This window comes from Tasmannia lanceolata, unplaced genomic scaffold, assembly GCF_043159265.1.
Source record: "Tasmannia lanceolata isolate RefF3 unplaced genomic scaffold, GAP_Taslan_0.1 ptg000008l, whole genome shotgun sequence".
Taxonomy (NCBI): Eukaryota; Viridiplantae; Streptophyta; class Magnoliopsida; order Canellales; family Winteraceae; genus Tasmannia; species Tasmannia lanceolata.
Window position 1 is genome coordinate 8,138,059 of NW_027518685.1, and position 18,683 is coordinate 8,156,741.

An 18,683-nucleotide genomic window follows, 5' to 3' on the forward strand; every position below is an offset into this window, starting at 1 on the left:
TGTAGTCCACATATTAAAATTCCCACCAAATCACAACACCATATTGAACTCAATTCAAATATACACCTTCACCTTCATAATCCACAACTTCACCCAAAGGGGCCATCACCAGCCACAAAAACCATAAAAAAAAAAGAACCACAATCCCATTCCCAAGTTAAATAAAGTTTATAAAATTCTGCCAAAAGCCATTGACAAACGGTGAACAGTGGAACTTGCGGAAACTGTGTGCAATAAACGAGACCGTTAGTCATACCTCCCCTAATTTAAGAGTTAGAAAACAGAAAACCTAAGAAAACCCTTTCAAGCAATTCATCAAACACCGGGAGTAAACAAATGAGGCAAAAAGGAATCTTAACACCCAAATGAAAAGTTAAACCTAACACATATCTTTCAAACAATTCATCAAACACCCAAGCTACAACTAAAAAAGGGGATTTTATTGAAAAAATATAAAAATTTAGTATAAAAAATACATAGCCATAATTAGCATTTCGGTAGTTATCAAAAATAATTTTAGTTAGAGGGCTGGTAGAAGAAAGGGGAACCCATTTTACTTAAAAAAACTGGTGTTGTCACATGCAAAAGGACAAGCCAATTAAGTCAAATATGGTGTCTAATAGAATTACTAAAATATTCCTTTCCCCAAGAGTATATTTTCTGCATAATATCTAGCAACATTTACTTATTTAGCAACATTTACTTGCAGACCGTCGACAAATCCCAACTTGAGTCTCTCCGCCTCTCCAATGCCATAAGCTGACTAAAAAAAAGACAAATGTGATCTTAGGTGACGTCTAATATGCTTATGGTACTTATTTGTTAACCCTTGATGTAGACAATTTTTTTACTTCATTTTCTAATATGTTAAGCATATTGGAGGCTATTTCAGCTCGGGGTGACCAAGGACCTCACCCGAAATCAGCCCATTCAAATGGGTTTTCTATCTGCAACATGTTTTATAGATTGATGGGTAATTAAGAACCAGGAAACCAAATTCCACTTGTCTTTCTAAAGAGTTTTTATATGGTGTGTGGCTGTAAGGTCCACTATTTTTTGAAAAAAAGTACGGTGGGGCCGACCTCATACGATGATCCAAGCTACTCATTTGTTTGTTGGGCCACAATGTGAATAGGTTGTGCCTAGAAAATCATTTCTACTTAAAAATCCTTTCATAGCACTCCATCTCTCTCTTTTCGATGCGTGGACTACGTCTCTTGTGATCGGGTTTTAAATATTCTAAGTAAACGTCATTGGAGAGTTGTGAGACATGCAGTGACATCTCTTTTATAGTTAAAAAAAAAAAAGGAACTCGATGTAATCTCCCTAAAACCTATAAATTTTATCCCTCTCTTTGTAACTCTCAATCGCTCACATTCCACCATCTTTTCTTCCTCCCGCGATTGTTCTTCTTCGAGTATTTGTATCCTTTCTAAGTTTTTTTTTTTTTCTTCTAATGGCGGACGAAGTCATTCTCTTAGGTTTCTGGCCTAGCCCATTTGGGATGAGAACGAGAGTCGCCTTGGCCGAGAAAGGGGTTGTCTACGAATACAAGGAAGAAGATCTCCAACATAAGAGTCCCCTTCTCCTTAAATCAAATCCCATCCATAAGAAAATTCCTGTTCTCATCCATAATGGAAAGCCCATATGCGAATCTCTCATCATCGTTCAATACATCGATGAGGTTTGGAACGACAAATCCCCTCTGTTGCCTAAAGATTCTTACGAACGTGTTCATGCTAGATTCTGGGCCGATTTCGCTGACAAAAAGGTGGGTTTTTGTCTCTTTTTTATTTCAGAAAGGATAATTCTCTCTTTTATCAAAACATACACAGAAACTTGTTATATGATCTATCTCTAGCATAGTGGTAACCGCTTCAATAATATATTCCTAGGTATTTCTTCGTAGGTTTCATTTGAGATGGTTTTTAATTGCATTGAATAGGTGTGTTAATAATGGGCTTAATTTATGTTATACGCTCGCTAGATTATGGAAGAATTGAGAACCGATTCGGAAAGCAGAACTGATTATTGGACTCAAAATTAAATTAAATTAAATTTTTAGCCGAACAATTAATTGTGGACCCGCTATTGGTTCTCAAAATCCAAAACGAATAGAACCAAAATGTAATTTTGAATCAGTTTTGGTTGCACAATCGGTTCTCAAAATCCAAACAAAGAAGGCCTTAATTTTGAGTCGATAATCAGTTTTGGACTCACAATGATTTCTCAAAATCCAGAACAAACAGAGCCTTATCACTAATCAATTTTGGGCTCAATCCGCATCGCACGCGAGTCTAACAGTTGGAACACACTTAGGCATGATCATATGGCCTAGATCCCACGCTTAAGTCCAAAAATCACTTACATGTTGACGGTTTTAAAAGATGTATTCCAAGTGATTCATAGTTATATTTTCACCTCCTATCAACTTAGAAGAAGTGAGAAATTTTGATTAAAAAAACGTGTTGTTACATGAAACTGTGGCATTAACGTTTACTTTTCCACAGATATCTGATTATGGGTCGAGAATTTTGTGGAAGAAAGGAGAGGAACAAGAGGAAGGTAAGAAGGGATTTTTAGATTGCTTAAAGCTGTTGGAAGGGGAGCTCGGAGAGAAGCCTTATTTCGGAGGCGAATCCTTGGGATTAGTCGACGTGGCCTTCCTCCCCTTTTCCTGCTGGTTTTACTCATTCGAGACGTGTGGGAATTTCAGTGTAGAGAAGGAATGCCCTAAGATTATTGCCTGGGTGGAGAGGTGTAAGGAGAAGGAGAGTGTCTCAAAGTTCCTTCAAGACCCCCAAAAGATCTATGAGTATGTGGCCGTGTTAAAGAAGAGATTTGGAGTTGAGTAAGAGAGGGAAATGTATGCATTTACCACAACGGTCTATGGCGTATGTAGTAGAAATAAGCATATGTTGTTCTTTGTCCTTTTTGGGGTTTGAATGGTTTTGGGTAATAAACCTTTTGGAGATCTGAATTTTGGAGTTGAGATGTGGCCATTATCTTCTCTAAAAAGTACTGATGTTATTTTTGACTTTCTGTTTTGTTTCTTCTTCTTCTTTTTTCCTCTCAGTTTGTCTGTCCCTGTAGGAAAGGAAAGGAAGATCACGATGATAAATGATAGAAAGATTGCAATAATATGCGTATCGTTTCATTATTCTTGATATTTTGCTTTCACTTGTCAAACCTAGACCTGGCAAAATGGGACCCGTACCAGCGGGTACACCCAGCCCGCAGGGGTACGGTTACCAATTTCATTACCCGCAAAAAAAAAAATACCCATACCCGTGACCAGCGGGTGGGTCTGGGTCGGGCGTTGGTGCCCGTGGGTTACCCGTTATTCGGTTTTCAACTTTTTATACTTAAGGCCTAAACACTAAACAGTAAAAAATAGACTCTGGGTGGCCAACAAAACAAGTCAAGGCAATCAGACTATGTGGGGGGGCCAACAATCTTAATTGCACATACATGTCCCTGTGTGTGGGACCCAAATTTCAATGGTTGGGATCAAACCACTCAAGTCTCAAGTTTTACTATCAAGCTCTGTATTAGGTGCTGAATCTTGTATTTGGAGTTTATGAGTTCAAATCAATGTGGCTTTATTTAATTTCCCTGAAACTGAACTTCCATGGCTGCATATACACTAATTTTCATATATGAGCCAAACAAGCTCAAGAATCACATGCACTTGTAGAAGTACAAAATTACACTGTGCAACTATAACACTTGTTTCAGTTGCCGGGTTACCCGCGGGTATAGTGCCCGCCCGGGTAAGAAATGGGTACATAAAATGGCTACCCATAGAATCACGGGTAAAAGCTACACGTACCCGTACCCGCCCGGGTCGTACCCGTACCCGCCTGGGTTACCCGTTTGCCGGGTCTAGTCAGACCTAGTCCTTGAATTCTCCCCATTCTAGGCAGCTTGCTAGCCACTTGATGGTCCCAAATTAAGGGCCTATTTGTTTTGGATTTTGAGAATTGATTTTGAGTCCAAAACTGATTATTCGAACTATAAGGCCCTTTTCGTTTGAGATTATGGCAACCTATTGTTAGCGCCAAACCTATAATCGGACACTAATTTAAATGTAATTTAGAGTCTGGCAATAGGTTTTGTGATCACAATCGGTAATCACAAACTCATAATACAGGTGAAAGCAATTACTCCCACATCGGATAAGTGAGTGGATGTGGATGGGCTTAAAAGGATTCGGCCCCCTCCCCTTAATGGCTAACTTTTGAGGGCAAGTTCTACCAAGTCCCTACACATTGTACCATCCAAAAGGCCATTTTGCCTCTCCTGGGACTTATAATTTTGCTATTTTGCCTCTTTAGGGTCATATTTTATACGTTGCACCACTGATCGACGCTACAAATCAAAAGAAGAAGAAGCAGATGATGAAGAAAAAGAAAATTAAAGAAGAAGAAGACGAAAAAAGAGGAATAAGAAGAAGAAAGAAAAAGAAGAATCGTAGAAAGAAGGAAAGTCTTTTTCAACTTTTCCGGTACCAATTATTCCTCTTCCATTTTTTCTTCTTCGTTGTCCTTGCTCAAAAAGTGATCCAACAGCAGCTCCTCAAAATCCTCAAAAAGCGAGCTGCTGTTGGATCAAATATCATGGGCGGCACCCCTACGGTATTCTTGTAAGGCCTTACAACATATAAAATCTCATTATAAATAGAGTGACGTTTAAGCCCCGAAGTTGGGTCGAGCAACTATTGCCAACTGGACTATTATCTTCTTATTGTTTCACCGAAATGAGTAGTTTCAAGAAAAATTATATGGCATGCAAGTGCAGCCCAAAAATACAGGGTGCCCAAACTAATTGGGTGATCCAAACACTCTTTCTCTAGGGGTGCAACATGGGTCAATTTTTTGGAATTCAGGTCGAGCTTTTAACTTAAAATCGGGTCGGGTATGGATTGATTCCAATTCATTTTTTAGCAAAGGCTCAACACGACCTGACCCAAATTGCACCCTTTTTTTCAGGCCCTGATGTAGATAGAGTGTGCCTAGAAAATCTTCTCGATAGGATGATCTTAACCCTCCAATCTGTAGATGATTAAAATGGACGGCACAACATAGAAACCTCCATGATCCGGGGGGTTAAGATCTTCAGGGAGAAGCTTTTCCCACCCTCTGTCTACATCAGGGCCCCACTGTATTTCGGATTGCACGTGCATCCACGGCCATCCTCCATATAAAATCTAGAGAAAAGTACAAAATGTGGGTAATAGTTACCAGAAATTACGGATTTCGGGTATCTTTTAAATTAATCATCAAACACGGGTGATTCTTCAAAAAAAGGTGGGAAAAAGACCCCAATATCCTTCTGACATCAACATGATTTTCCTTAGAAGTTCCTTTTTCATTACAGAAAACCCCCCTTGTATTTAATGCCCGTTAAATTGGAGCGCTTCACAAGGCTTCTTTTGGTTCGTTTGAATGTATATTTGAACCGACAAAACCTTGGATTTGTTTATATCTTTGGCCGTCGAAAATAACCAGAAGGAGGGATGCTTGACACGTGTTAAAAAACTTTTTGGAACGGTGGCACCTCTATAGAGTTGGTTTGGTTTGTATTTGAAATTTTCCTTTCAACCAGAGTCCTTGGGTTCGTTTAAATCTTGGCCGTCACAAATATACATAGACGGTAGGATCCACGACAAGTGGACATCAATATGAAACGGTGACGTCTTCTAATGAGAGCGTCATCTATCATCATCATTTAATATATAAACGAGGTTTGGAACGAGAAATCCCCTCTCTTGCCTAAAGATCCTCATCAACGGCCTAATGCCAGATTTTGGGCCGATTTCGTTGACAAAAAGGTGAGTTTTTTTTATTTCAGGAAGGAAAATTCTCTATTTTATCAAAACATACACCGAAACTCGTTATATGATCTAACTCTAGCATTGTGCGAACCGCTTCAATTATATATTCCTACATTTTTCTTCCTTCGTTTTGTGTTTGGTTTCATTTGAGATGGTATTTAATTGTTTTAAATAGGTGTGTTAATAATGGTCTTGATTTAGGTTGTACGCTCGTTAGATTATGGTAGAATTGAGAACCGATTGGGAAAGCAAAGCTGATTATTGCACTCATAATTAGGTTTAATTTTTAGTCCAATAATCAATTTTGGACCCGTTATTGGTTCTCAAAATCCAAAACGAATAGAACCGAGTCCAATAATCTGTTTTGGCCTCACAATCGGTTCTCAAAATCCAAAACAGACAGGGCCTTGATTTTTGAGTCAAAAATCAGTTTTGGACTTGAAATCATTTCTCAAAATCGAAAACAAACATAGCGCCTCATCAGTAATCAATTTTGGGCACAATCCGTATCGCACCCGTGTCTAACAGCTGGAACACACTTAGGCATGATCATACGGCTTAGATCCCACGCTGAAGTCCAAAAAACAGCTACAGACGCTCATATTTTGTTTGATTCATTTGGTTCACATGAGGTGGCTGCCCTCACATGCAACAGTGCAACTGCGAAATACCTTCTGCATGACTCCTAGCAAAACCATAAAAAAATATTACTTTAAAGATAATGATTTATGTTGGGTTGTGAATTTGTCAGGCAGGCAACATACGAGAACTCTGATCATGTCGGAATGGTATTGGGGTCTTTTTTCCACCCGTTTTTGAAGAATCATCGTGCTTGATGATTAATTTAAAAAGTACGCGAATTCCATACTTTCTGGTAATTACAACCCACATTGCATACTTTTCCCTAAAATCTAGTAGTTTCCAATTTCAAACTCGTCGGTACAAATTACGGCGAGAGGACAATACGGCCTTGGCTTTTCATGATACTGTAGACAAACTCATGAAAGTGGCATGAACATTTTCATTCTAACGCAAGCAGTGACATAACTTGCTTGCTTGTCCATAGGGGTGCAACTCTGGTCGGGTTCAATCTGAACCCAACGGGTTGAGCCCGAATTTGGGTTGGGTTGGGTTTGGTTGGGGTTTTTTTTTTTAAATCGGGTTGGGTCGGGTTGGGGTGTCGAACAACCCGACCCAAAACCCGATTTCCAATTCCGATATGGGATTAAATGTGCTTAAAACCCGATTTCAGCTGAATACATTTCCCATTGAAGCTATAAATGTGCTTAAATTTCAACATAAATTTGTCCTTCAGCTCAGTTACAAAGAGTTTTTATATGGTGGATGCCTGTGTAAGAATGTGAGCAAAAAAAACAGTGGGGCCCACAAAAAATGTGCATGAATTAGAAATCGGGTTGCGTCGAGTTGGGTCGCTTGGGTTGGAAAAATGGGTTCCTCGGGTTGGGTCGGCCAAACCCGACCTGAGTTGCACCCCTACTTTTTTTTTTTGGTGAGTTGCACCCCTACTTGTCCATCAGGTTTTGAGCCTTTTGACTAGTCGTCACCCGAGAAGCTGCTAATGACTTCTTTTCATAAGTCATTTGACCAAAGAGGGCCTCACAAAAACCTATATATTCAGTCTCTCCCCTTCCATACCTCTTCATCTCTCAGTCCCACACCCCATCTTTTTAACTTCCTCTCGATCTTTTTCTCTTTGTTTTTTTCTAATTCTAATATCGTCGATTTCCAATGGGCAACGAAGTGATTCTCTTAGATGCGTGGGCTAGCTCTTTTGGGATGAGAGTGAGAATAGCCTTGGCAGAGAAGGGGGTCGAGTACGAATACAAGGAAGAAAATCTCCAAGATAAGAGTCTCCTTCTTCTTAAATCAAATCCCATCCATAAGAAAATTCCTGTTCTCATCCATAACGGAAAGCCCATATGCGAATCTCTCATCATCGTTCAATACATAGACGAGGTTTGGAACGAGAAATCCCCTCTCTTGCCTAAAGATCCTTACCAACGGGCTAATGCTAGATTCTGGGCCGATTTCGTTGACAAAAAGGTGGGTTTTTGTCTCTTTTTTATTTCAGGAAGGAAAATTCTCTCTTTTATCAAAACACACACCGAAACTCGTTATATGATCTATCTCTAGCGTTGTGGGAACCCGCTTTAATAGGTGTGTTAATAATGGGCTTAATATATGTTATACGCTCGCTAGATTATGGAAGAATTGAGAACCGATTGGGAAAGCAAAACTGATTATTGGACTCAAAACTAAATTAAATTAAATTTTTAGCCCAATAATCAATTGTGGACCCGCTATTGGTTCTCAAAATCCAAAACAAATAGAACCAAAATGTAATTTTGAGTCCAATAATCAGTTTTGGTTGCACAATCGGTTCTCAAAATCCAAAACAAACAGGGCCTTAATTTTGAGTCGATAATCAGTTTTGGACTCACAATGATTTCTCAAAATCCAGAACAAACAGAGCCTTATCACTAATCAATTTTGGGCTCAATCCGCATCGCACCCGAGTCTAACAGTTGAAACACACTTAGGCATGATCCTATGGCCTAGATCCCACGCTTAAGTCCAAAAATCACTTACATATTGACGGTTTTAAAAGATGTATTTCAAAATTTAGTTAACTTTAGATAGTTTTGAAAACACAAACTTGGAACAACACATGGACTTATTCATCTGGGACTTACCATGTGAATACAGTCCAAGTGATTCATAGTTATATTTTCACCTTCTATCAACTTAGAAGAAGTGAGAAATTTTGATTAAAAAACGTGTTGTTACATGAAACTGTGGCATTAACGTTTACTTTTCCGCAGATATCTGATTATGGGTCGAGAATTATGTGGAAGAAAGGAGAGGAACAAGAGGAAGGTGAGAAGGGATTTTTAGATTGCTTGAAGCTGTTGGAAGGGGAGCTCGGAGAGAAGCCTTATTTCGGAGGCGAATCCTTTGGATTAGTCGACGTGGCCTTCCTCCCCTTTTCCTGCTGGTTTTACTCATACGAGACGTGTGGGAATTTCAGTGTAGAGAAGGAATGCCCTAAGATTATTGCATGGGTGGAGAGGTGTAAGGAGAAGGAGAGTGTCTCAAAGTCCCTTCAAGACCCCCAAAAGATATATGAGCTTGTGGCCATGTTAAAGAAGAGATTTGGGGTTGAGTAAGAGAGGGAAATGTATGCATTTACCACAAGGGTCTATGGCATATGTAGTAGAAATAAGGATATGTTGTTCTTTGTCCTTTTTGGGGTTTGAATGGTTTTGGGTAATAAGCCTTTTGGAGATCTGAATTTTGGCGTTGAGATGTGCCCATTATCTTCTCTAAAAAGTACCAATGTTATTTTTGACTTTCTGTTTTGTTTCTTCTCCTTTTTTTCCTCTCAGTTTGTCTGTCCCTGTAGGGAAGGAAAGGAAGATCAGGATAATAAATGATAGAAAGATTGCAATAATATGCGTATCGTTTCATTATTCTTGATATTTTGCTTTCACTTATCAAACCTAGTCCTTGGATTCTCCCCATTCTAGGCAGCTTGCTAGCCACTTGCATGGTCGATGGTCCCGAATTAAGGCCTATCTGTTTTGGATTTTGAGAATTGATTTTGAGTCCAAATGCCAAACCTATTGTTAGCGCCAAACCTATTATCGGACACTAATTTAAATGTAATTTTGAGTCAGACAATAGGTTTTGTACTCACAATGGTTGTCACAAACTCGCAATATAGGTGAAAGCAATTAATCCCACATCGGATAAGTGAGTGGATGTGGATGGGCTTAAAAGGATTCGGGCACCCTCCCCTTAATTGCTAGCTTTTGAGGGTGAGTTCTACCTGGGTCCCTACACATTGTACCATCTAAAAGGCCATTTTGCCTCTCTTGGGACTTATAATTTTTCTATTTTGCCTCTCTAGGGTCATATATTTTTTCTATTTTTTATTGTCTACCGTATACGTTGCACCACTATTGACGCTACAAATCAATAGAAGAAGAAGAAGATGATGAGGAGAAAGAAAAATAAAGAAGAAGAAGACGAAAAAAGAGGAATAAGAAGAAGAGAGAGAAAGAAGAATGGTCTCCGTAGAAAGAAGGAAATTCTTTTTCAATTTTTCCGGTACCAATTATTCCTCTTCCATTTTTTCTTCTTCTTTGTCCTTGCTCAAAAAGTGATCCAACAGCAGCTCCTCAAAATCCTCAAAAAGTGAGCTGCTGTTGGATCAATATCAAGGGCGGCACCCCTACGGTATTCTTGTCAAGCCTTACAACATATAAAATCTAGGGCTGGCAACGGGGCCGGGCCGGGCCGGATGTTGCATTCCCCGTCCCCGTCCGGAAGGACCATTCCCCTCCCGTCCCCGCCCCGCGGGGAATACCTAATCCCCATCCCCACATCACACAAAAATTCTCACTTTAAAAAGCTTTTTAACACCTAAAAAAAGAAAAAGACAAGCCGTGTTTGTGCACTTATAAAAATCTGGTAGTGCCAATATCACTAGTATAAAAAAATAATTACTGTTAACTTAAAAAATACTAAAATAAGAGGATATTAATAATAGCTTGCCTATTAAAATGGGTCGTGGCGGGGCGGGGCGGGTCCATCCCCGTCCCCCCCCCCCCCCCACAAGTCGGGGGAATCCCCGCCCCGTTCGGGCCGGGCTGGGGCGGATCCCCGTTTTAACGGGGGAAATTGCCAGCCCTAATAAAATCTCATTATAAATAGTGTGACGTTTAAGCCCGGAATTGGGTCGAGCAACTATTGCCAACTGGACTAGTGTCCGGTCTGTACAATATTTTCCTATTGTTCCCCCGAAATGAGTAGTTTCAAGAAATACTATATGGCCCATGGGCCATGGCATGCAAGTGCAGCTCAAAATACTGGGGGGCCAAACTAATTGGGTGATCTAAACACTCTTTTTCTAGGGGTGCAACATGGGCAATTTTTCGGAATTCAGGTCGAGCTTCTAACTTAAAATCGGGTCAGGTATGGGTTGATTCCAATTCATTTTTTAGCAAAAGCTCAACACGACCCGACCCAAATTGCACCCTTGTTTTTCAGGCCTTGATGTAGATAGAGTGTGCCCATAAAATCTTCTCGATAGGATGATCTTAACCCTCCAATCTGTAGATAATTAAAATGGGCAATTTTTTGGAATTCAGGTTGAGCTTTTAAGTTAAAATCGGGTCGGATATGGGTTGATTCCAATTCATTTTTTAGCAAAAGCTCAACACGACCCGACCCAAATTGCACCCTTTTTTTCAGGCCTTGATGTAGATAGAGTGTGCCCATAAAATCTTCTCGATAGGATGATCTTAACCCTCCAATCCGTAGATGATGAAAATGGACGGCACAACATAGAAACCTCCATGATCCGGGGGTTAAGATCTTCGGGGAGAAGATTTTCCCACCCTCTGTCTACATCAGGACCCCACTGTATTTCGGACTGCACGGCCATCCTCCATATAAAATCTTGAGAAAAGTACAGAATGTGGGTACTAGTTACCAGAAATTGCGGATTTAGGGTATCTTTTAAATTAATCATCAAACACGGGTGATTCTTCAAAAAAGGGTGGAAAAAAGACCCCAATATCCTTCTGACAACAACATGATTTTCCTTAGAAGTTCTTTTTTCATTACAGAAAATCCCCCTTGTATTTAATACCCGTTAAATTGGAGCGCTTCACAAGGCTTCTTTTGGTTCGTTTGAATGTATATTTGAACCGACAAAACCTTGGATTTGTTTCTATCTTTGGCCGTCGAAAATAACCAGAAGGAGGGATGCTTGACACGTGTTAAAAAACTTTTTGGAATGGTGGCGCCTCTATACACAGTTGGTTTGGCTTATATTTGAAATTTTCCTTTCAACCAGAGTCCTTGGGTTCGTTTAAATCTTGGCCGTCGCCAATATGCATAGACGGTCGGATCCACAACAAGTGGACATCAATATGAAACGGTGGCGTCTTCTAATGAGAGCGTCATCTCTCTGTATTCACCATCTTCTTCATTCAAACTCTTTCATTTCTACTTTATGTTCAACCTTCCCTTCCATTTGTTCATATATATTTAAGAGTTGGGATATTGTCCTCTATCTCTTTGGATATAAGGAGAGAACGGCACCGGAAATTGAGAGAATGACACCAGCTAGCTAATCATTTTGGTAAAGTGTTCAATGAGATTCTACCGGCGTACCAATTATTTACGCCAGCGTACCAATTATTTTCGTCGGCATACATCCTATTTTCGCCAGCGTACCAATTATTTCCGTCGGCATACATCCTATTTTCGCTAGCGTACTTTAGAATCAGGCGGCGTATTCGATATTCCGACGGCATACCCGATACGTTTGGAACACATGTTTGAATCCAGAAAAATTCGGCAACGTACTTAATATTCCGGCGGCGTTCTCGGCTAAAAGAGATGTGAGAAATAATAAAATATTCAATATCGTAGATCTTCTAAGCCAAAAGAGACGTGAGAAATAATAAAATATTCAATAACGTCACCGTTCTCAACCAATAGATATGCAAATAATAAAATATTCAATAACGTAGGCGTTCTCAGCCAAAAGGGAAGTGAGAAATAATAAAAGGGATTTGCTAGGGTCCACCGCAGAAGGCATTTCGCGGTTGAGCCGTTGCATGTGAGGGCAGCTACAGAGGCTCATATTTTGTTTTATTCATCTGATTCACCTGAGGTGGCTGCCCTCACATGCAACAGTGCAACTGCGAATGTTTTCTACAATGGCATCTAGCAAATCCCATAATAAAATATTAATTTAAAGATAATGATTCAAGGATGTGAATTTGCAAGGAAGGGCAGCATACGAGGACTCGTTTTAAGAATCACCCATGCTTAATGATTAGTAATTGCCATAAATTCTGGTAATTATTACCCTCCTTGTGAACTTTTCTCTAAAATCTAGTAGCTTCCAATTTCAAACCCGTGGATACAAATTAGGGGGCGAGAGGACAATACGACGTGGGCTTTTCATGATAGTGTAGTCAAACTCAAGAAAGTGGTATGAACTTTGAATTTTAACGCAAGCAGTGACATAACTTGCTTGCTTGTCCATCAGGTTTTTGAGCCTTTTGACTAGTCGTCACCCGAGAAACTGCTAATGATTTATGAGTTTGACGCAAGCAGTGACATCTTTTATAAGTCATAAGAATTTCTTTCTTAATCCTATCAATGAAGAAAACACTTTAAAAATGGAGATCCCATTTGACCAAAAAGGATACCTCTTTCTAGACCTGGCAAACGGGTGGGTCGGGCCGGGTCAACCCGCGGGTGATGCCGGTGCGGGTCACACGAGTCGGGTCAGGTGATGACCCGCATTTTTGCGGGTCAGAATTTTGGTGGCCTGCGCGGCCCGCGGGTGGGCCGGGTCAACCCACGGGTCACCCGCAAATTCAAACAGTAGTTTATTTTGGAAAATATTATCACGGGATTTTGATGAGGGGGGTATGGCCGGCACCGTGGGATGATCCAAACCGTCCATTAGATGGCCCACAGCCTAAATAGGTTGTGCCCCAAAAATCATTTCAATAGGTTGATCCTAACCCTCCGATCTATAGAGGGTTAGGATCAAGTGATCAACCCTCTAACATTCAAATCCTTAAAAAATAGATTAGCATGGTGCTAGCCACAACCTATTTATATTCTATAGTGCCAGTCATAACCTATTTAGGCATCAAACCCTTAAAAAATAGATTAGCATGACAAAATCACCATCATTTGCATTAGAAAAAAAAGCCATCTAACTAGATTAGCATAACAAAATCACCACCCTTTAAAAAGCTAAGTGACTTGCGGGTGCCCGCGGGTTGACCCGACCCGACCGTGTTTTTGCGGGTTGGGTCACCCGCGGGATATTTTTGACGGGTCACTGAAACTCAGACCCGTGCCCGCAAATTTGCGGGTGGGTTGGGTAGACCCGCGGGCATGGGTCGCTTTTGCCAGGTCTACCTCTTTCATATAGCTCTCCATCTCTCGTTCCCAACAACTACAAACTCCCTTAACTATTTTTACTTTCCATCTTTTCTCTTTGTTTTTTTCTAATTCTAATATCTTCGATTTCCAATGGCCAACGAAGTGATTCTCTTAGATGTGTGGGCTAGCTCTTTTGGGATGAGAGTGAGAATAGCCTTGGCAGAAAAGGGGGTCGAGTACGAATACAAGGAAGATGATCTCCAAGATAAGAGTCCCCTTCTTCCTTTCCTGTACCTGTAGGAAAGGAAAGGAAGATTGCGATAATAAAGGATAGAAAGGTTGCAATAATATGCGGATTCCGATCTTTTGCGGGATTGCTCTCTTGTTCTAATGATGGCTAAATCCCTTGTTGACAACGGAGCCCACTTACTATTTCACTTTCTGTAATAATTTTTGGGAACCCGTCACTCTGACCCTATCGATGAAGATGGCATAGACGATGAAGGTGAGATGTTAGCAGACAGTAGTGTTGATGCTTCTGACCGTTCAGGACGTCCTACAAATCCCAACTTGAGTCTCTCCACCTCTCCAATTCTATGTGATATCTTAGTTTAGTTATTTTGTCCATAAGCGGACTAAAAAAGACAAATATGGTCTTAGGTGACGGCTAATATGTTTATGGTACTTAATTGGTTGTAAATTTAACCCTTGATCGAAGACATTTTTTGTTATTTTTTTTACTTCATTTTCTAATATGTTAAGCATATTGGAGGCTGCTTGAGCTCGATGCGACTAATAACCTCAGCCGAAATCAGGCCATTCAAATTGGTTTTCTATGTGATTTATAGGTAACAAGTAACAACTATCTGCTCCGTTTGGTTGCTGGGGTTTATATTTCCTAGGATTTATGTGGGAGAATACTTAGTGGTCACATCAGCTTTTTCTTGGTTACATTAGCAAAATCTCGTCTTGAAAATGGTGGTCTCTCTTTATCTCTCTACCCTCTCTCTCCACTCATCAGAATATCTTTCTCTAATTAATACTTGTCCCCTCCTTTGTCTCCTACCTTTACCCACATAAATTCAAGGGTGGTACTGACGTAGGACCCTCAAGGGAGTTTACGGTCGGCCACTACACAATTTTCTCCAACAAATAAACCAAATTGTACTTGTCCTTCTAAAGAGTTTTTATATGATGTGGGGCCCTAAAGTCCAGTATTTTTTTTTTTAAATGTGCGGTGGGGGGCCCACTTCATAGGATGATCCAAACCACTCATTTGATGGGCCACAATACAAATAGGTTTTACCTTGAATATCATTAATGATCCTTTCATATCTCTCCATCTCTCTCTTTTTCTTGCAGAGACTGCTGCCTCTTTACCGGGTTTCAAATAATTTCACGAGTAAACCAAAGGGAAAGGTTATCAGCACTGCTGTATTTTGATGAGGGCACTCCTCAATTTTTAAAAGTATGGTATGGCCCGCACAATAGGATGATCCAAACCGTCCATTAGATGGGCCACAGCCTAAATAGGTTGTGTCCAAAAATTATTTCCATAGGTTGATCCTAACCCTCCGATCAATAGGGGGTTAGGATCAACACTCTAACATTCAGATCGGATATATCGGAGGGTTAGGATCAAATATGGAAATAATTTTGATCCTAGCAACTGCGAAATGCCTTCTGCATGACTCCTAGCAAAATCATAATAAAATATTACTTTAAAGATAATAATTTATGTTGGGTTGTGAATTTGTCAGGCAGGGCAACATACGAGAACTCTGATAATGTCGGAATGGTACTGGGTTTTTTTTTCCACCCGTTTTTGAAGAATCACCCTTGCTGGATGATTAATTTAAAAAGTACCCGAATTCCATAATTTCTGGTAATTACAACCCACATTGCGTACTTTTCTCTAAAATCTAGTAGTTTCCAATTTCAAACTCGTCGGTACAAATTAGGGCAAGAGGACAATACGGCGTGGGCTTTTCATGATACTGTAGACAAACTCAAGAAAGTGGTATGAACATTGCATTCTAACGCAAGCAGTGACATAACTTGCTTGCTTGTCCATAGGGGTGCAACTCTGGTCGGGTTCAATCGGAACCCGAATTTGGGTTGGGTTGGGTTTGGTTGGGGTTTTTTTTTTCAAAATCGGGTTGGGTCGGGTTGGGGTGTCGGGCAACCCGACCCGAAACCCGATTTCCAATTCCGATATGGGCTTAAATGTGCTTAAAACCCGATTTCAGCTGAACACATTTCCCATTGAAGCTATAAATGTGAGCAAAAAAAAACAGTGGGGCCCACAAAAACATGTGCATGAATTAGAAATCGGGTTGCGTCGAGTTGGGTCGGTGGGTTGGAAAAATGGGTTCGTTGCACCCCTGCTTGTCCATCAGGTTTTGAGCCTTTTGACTAGTCGTCACCCGAGAAGCTGCTAATGACTTGCGAGTTATGACGCAAGCAATGACATCTTTTCATAAGTCATAACTCATAAGTATTTCTTAATCAGAGAAATATCAATGAAGAAAACACTCTAAAAAATGGAGATCCCATTTGACCAAAGAGGTCCCTCACAAAAACCTATAAATTCAGTCACTCCGCTTCCATACCTCTTCATCTCTCAGTCCCACACCCCATCTTTTTAACTTCCTTTCGATATTTTCTCTTTGTTTTTTTCTAATTCTAATATAGTCGATTTCCAATGGCCAACGAAGTGATTCTCTTAGATGTGTGGGCTAGCTCTTTTGGGATGAGAGTGAGAATAGCCTTGGCAGAAAAGGGGGTCGAGTACGAATACAAGGAACAAGATCTCCAAGATAAGAGTCCCCTTCTTATTAAATCAAATCCCATCCATAAGAAAATTCCTGTCCTCATCCATAACGGAAAGCCCATATGTGAATCTCTCATCATCGTTCAATATATAGACGAGGTTTGGAACGAGAAATCCCCTCTCTTGCCTAAAGATCCTCATCAACGGGCTAATGCCAGATTTTGGGCCGATTTCGTTGACAAAAAGGTGGGTTTTTTTTTTATTTCAGGAAGGAAAATTCTCTATTTTATCAAAACATACACCGAAACTCGTGCGAACCGCTTCAATTATATATTCCTACATTTTTCTTCCTTCGTTTTGTGTTTGGTTTCATTTGAGATGGTATTTAATTGTTTTAAATAGGTGTGTTAATAATGGGCTTGATTTAGGTTGTACGCTCGTTAGATTATGGTAGAATTGAGAACCGATTGGGAAAGCAAAACTGATTATTGGACTCATAATTAGGTTTAATTTTTAGTCCAAAAATCAATTTTGGACCCGTTATTGGTTCTCAAAATCCAAAACGAATAGAACCAAAATGTAATTTTGAGTCCAATAATCTGTTTTGGTCTCACAATCGGTTCTCAAAATCCAAAACAGACAGAGGGCCTTGATTTTTGAGTCAAAAATCAGTGTTAGACTTGAAATCATTTCTCAAAATCGAAAACAAATATAGCGCCTCATCAGTAATCAATTTTGGGCCCAAAAAAGTCAATAATCACCTTGATGCTTGGATCACATACTAAGGGCGGCATATAAAATCCCATTTAATGATTCATACTTCAACACTCATGTGTAGCCCCCCTTTTTCTGGGTTGGTCGTACACGTGCGTGGATTTTTAATATCAAGTACTTAATGGGTTTTAAACCCAAGACCTGACATGTGGCAATAGCTTTGATACCATGTGAAACAACCAATTATTCCAAAAGCTTAAGTTGATAGAGTTAGTTAGTGTTATTTAGGCCCTGTTTGTTTTAGATTATGACAACCGATTGTGGAGTCCCAAACCGATTATTGAACCGAGAATTGCACTAAATTTGAGTCCAATAATCGGTTGGGGACTCCACAATCGGTTGTTATAATCTAAAACAAACAAGACCTTAATCACTGATACTTCAACAAAGAATACATTGGAGGTCGTTTATGAACTATCTAAATACCAAATGTACAGGTATTAGATTATTCGGCGAAGATATGGAAAAACAAAGGAGAGGCTCAAGAGGAAGCTAAAAATGGATTTATAGAGAGCTTGAAGGTGTTGGAAGAAGAGCTCGGAGAGAAGCTGTATTTCGGAGGCGATACCTTCGGGTTCTTGGATGTTGTCTTGATCTCGTCTTCTTGCTGGTTTTACTCGTATGAGACATGCGGGAATTTTAGTATAGAAACAGAGTGCCCTAAGCTGATGGGTTGGGTGAAGAGGTGCATGGAGAAGGAGAGTGTCTCCAAGACACTTCCAGACCCCCACAAGGTCTATGAGTTTTTGGGCGTCGTAAAGAAAAGGCTTGGAATAGAGTAAGCCACAATAGAGATTAAACGAACACAAGTGAAATAGTACTCGGTGGAATATGTAGCAGTAGTTATGGATGGGCTGTTCTTTTTATTTTCTTAGTTTTCAAGGTTTTGTGTAATAATGCCTTCGAGCTTGTGTTTTGGTAATGAGATGTTGTTGCCATCGTCAATAAAACAAACCTCGATGGGTTGTTCTTTTTATTTTCTTAGTTTTCAAGGTTTTGTGTAATAATTCCTTCGAGCTTGTGTTTTGGTAATGTGGTAATGAGATGTTGCCATCGTCAATAAAACAAATCTCTCTCTCTCTCTCTCTCTCTCTCTCTCTCTCTCTCTCTCATTTTATTTAAACAAGTAGAAAGCGTTTATTTTTTGAGAAATGTTATCAGCGCTACGGTATTTTGATGATCACACTCTTCACTTTATTAAAAGTAAGGTATGGCCCGAACCATAGGATGATCTAAACTGTCCATTAGATGGGCCACAGCCTAAATAGGTTGTGCCCCAAAAATCATTTCCATAGGTTGTTCCTAACCGTCCAATCTGTAGAGGGACTGAATGTAGAGGGTTTATCCTTAACCCTC

General features: G+C 40.0%; 3 protein-coding genes across 3 annotated transcripts; all 3 read left to right on the plus strand.

The window, feature by feature from the left end:
* The first annotated feature begins 1,267 nt into the window (after window positions 1–1,267).
* On the plus strand, window positions 1,268–3,151 carry LOC143882650 (putative glutathione S-transferase). Its single transcript, XM_077386111.1, has 2 exons — window positions 1,268–1,771; window positions 2,511–3,151. Exons 1-2 carry the CDS (start codon window positions 1,457–1,459, stop codon window positions 2,853–2,855), a joined length of 660 nt encoding a protein of 219 aa, XP_077242226.1. The 5' UTR covers window positions 1,268–1,456; the 3' UTR covers window positions 2,856–3,151.
* Window positions 3,152–7,481: 4,330 nt separating this feature from the next.
* LOC143882651 (putative glutathione S-transferase) lies at window positions 7,482–9,308 on the plus strand. The gene is made up of 2 exons (XM_077386112.1): window positions 7,482–7,900; window positions 8,680–9,308. The coding sequence occupies exons 1-2, from the start codon at window positions 7,586–7,588 to the stop codon at window positions 9,022–9,024; spliced, it is 660 nt and encodes a 219-aa protein (XP_077242227.1). The 5' UTR covers window positions 7,482–7,585; the 3' UTR covers window positions 9,025–9,308.
* Window positions 9,309–16,316: 7,008 nt separating this feature from the next.
* On the plus strand, window positions 16,317–18,408 carry LOC143884211 (putative glutathione S-transferase). The gene is made up of 2 exons (XM_077387651.1): window positions 16,317–16,799; window positions 17,765–18,408. The coding sequence occupies exons 1-2, from the start codon at window positions 16,485–16,487 to the stop codon at window positions 18,107–18,109; spliced, it is 660 nt and encodes a 219-aa protein (XP_077243766.1). The 5' UTR covers window positions 16,317–16,484; the 3' UTR covers window positions 18,110–18,408.
* Window positions 18,409–18,683: the final 275 nt, after the last annotated feature.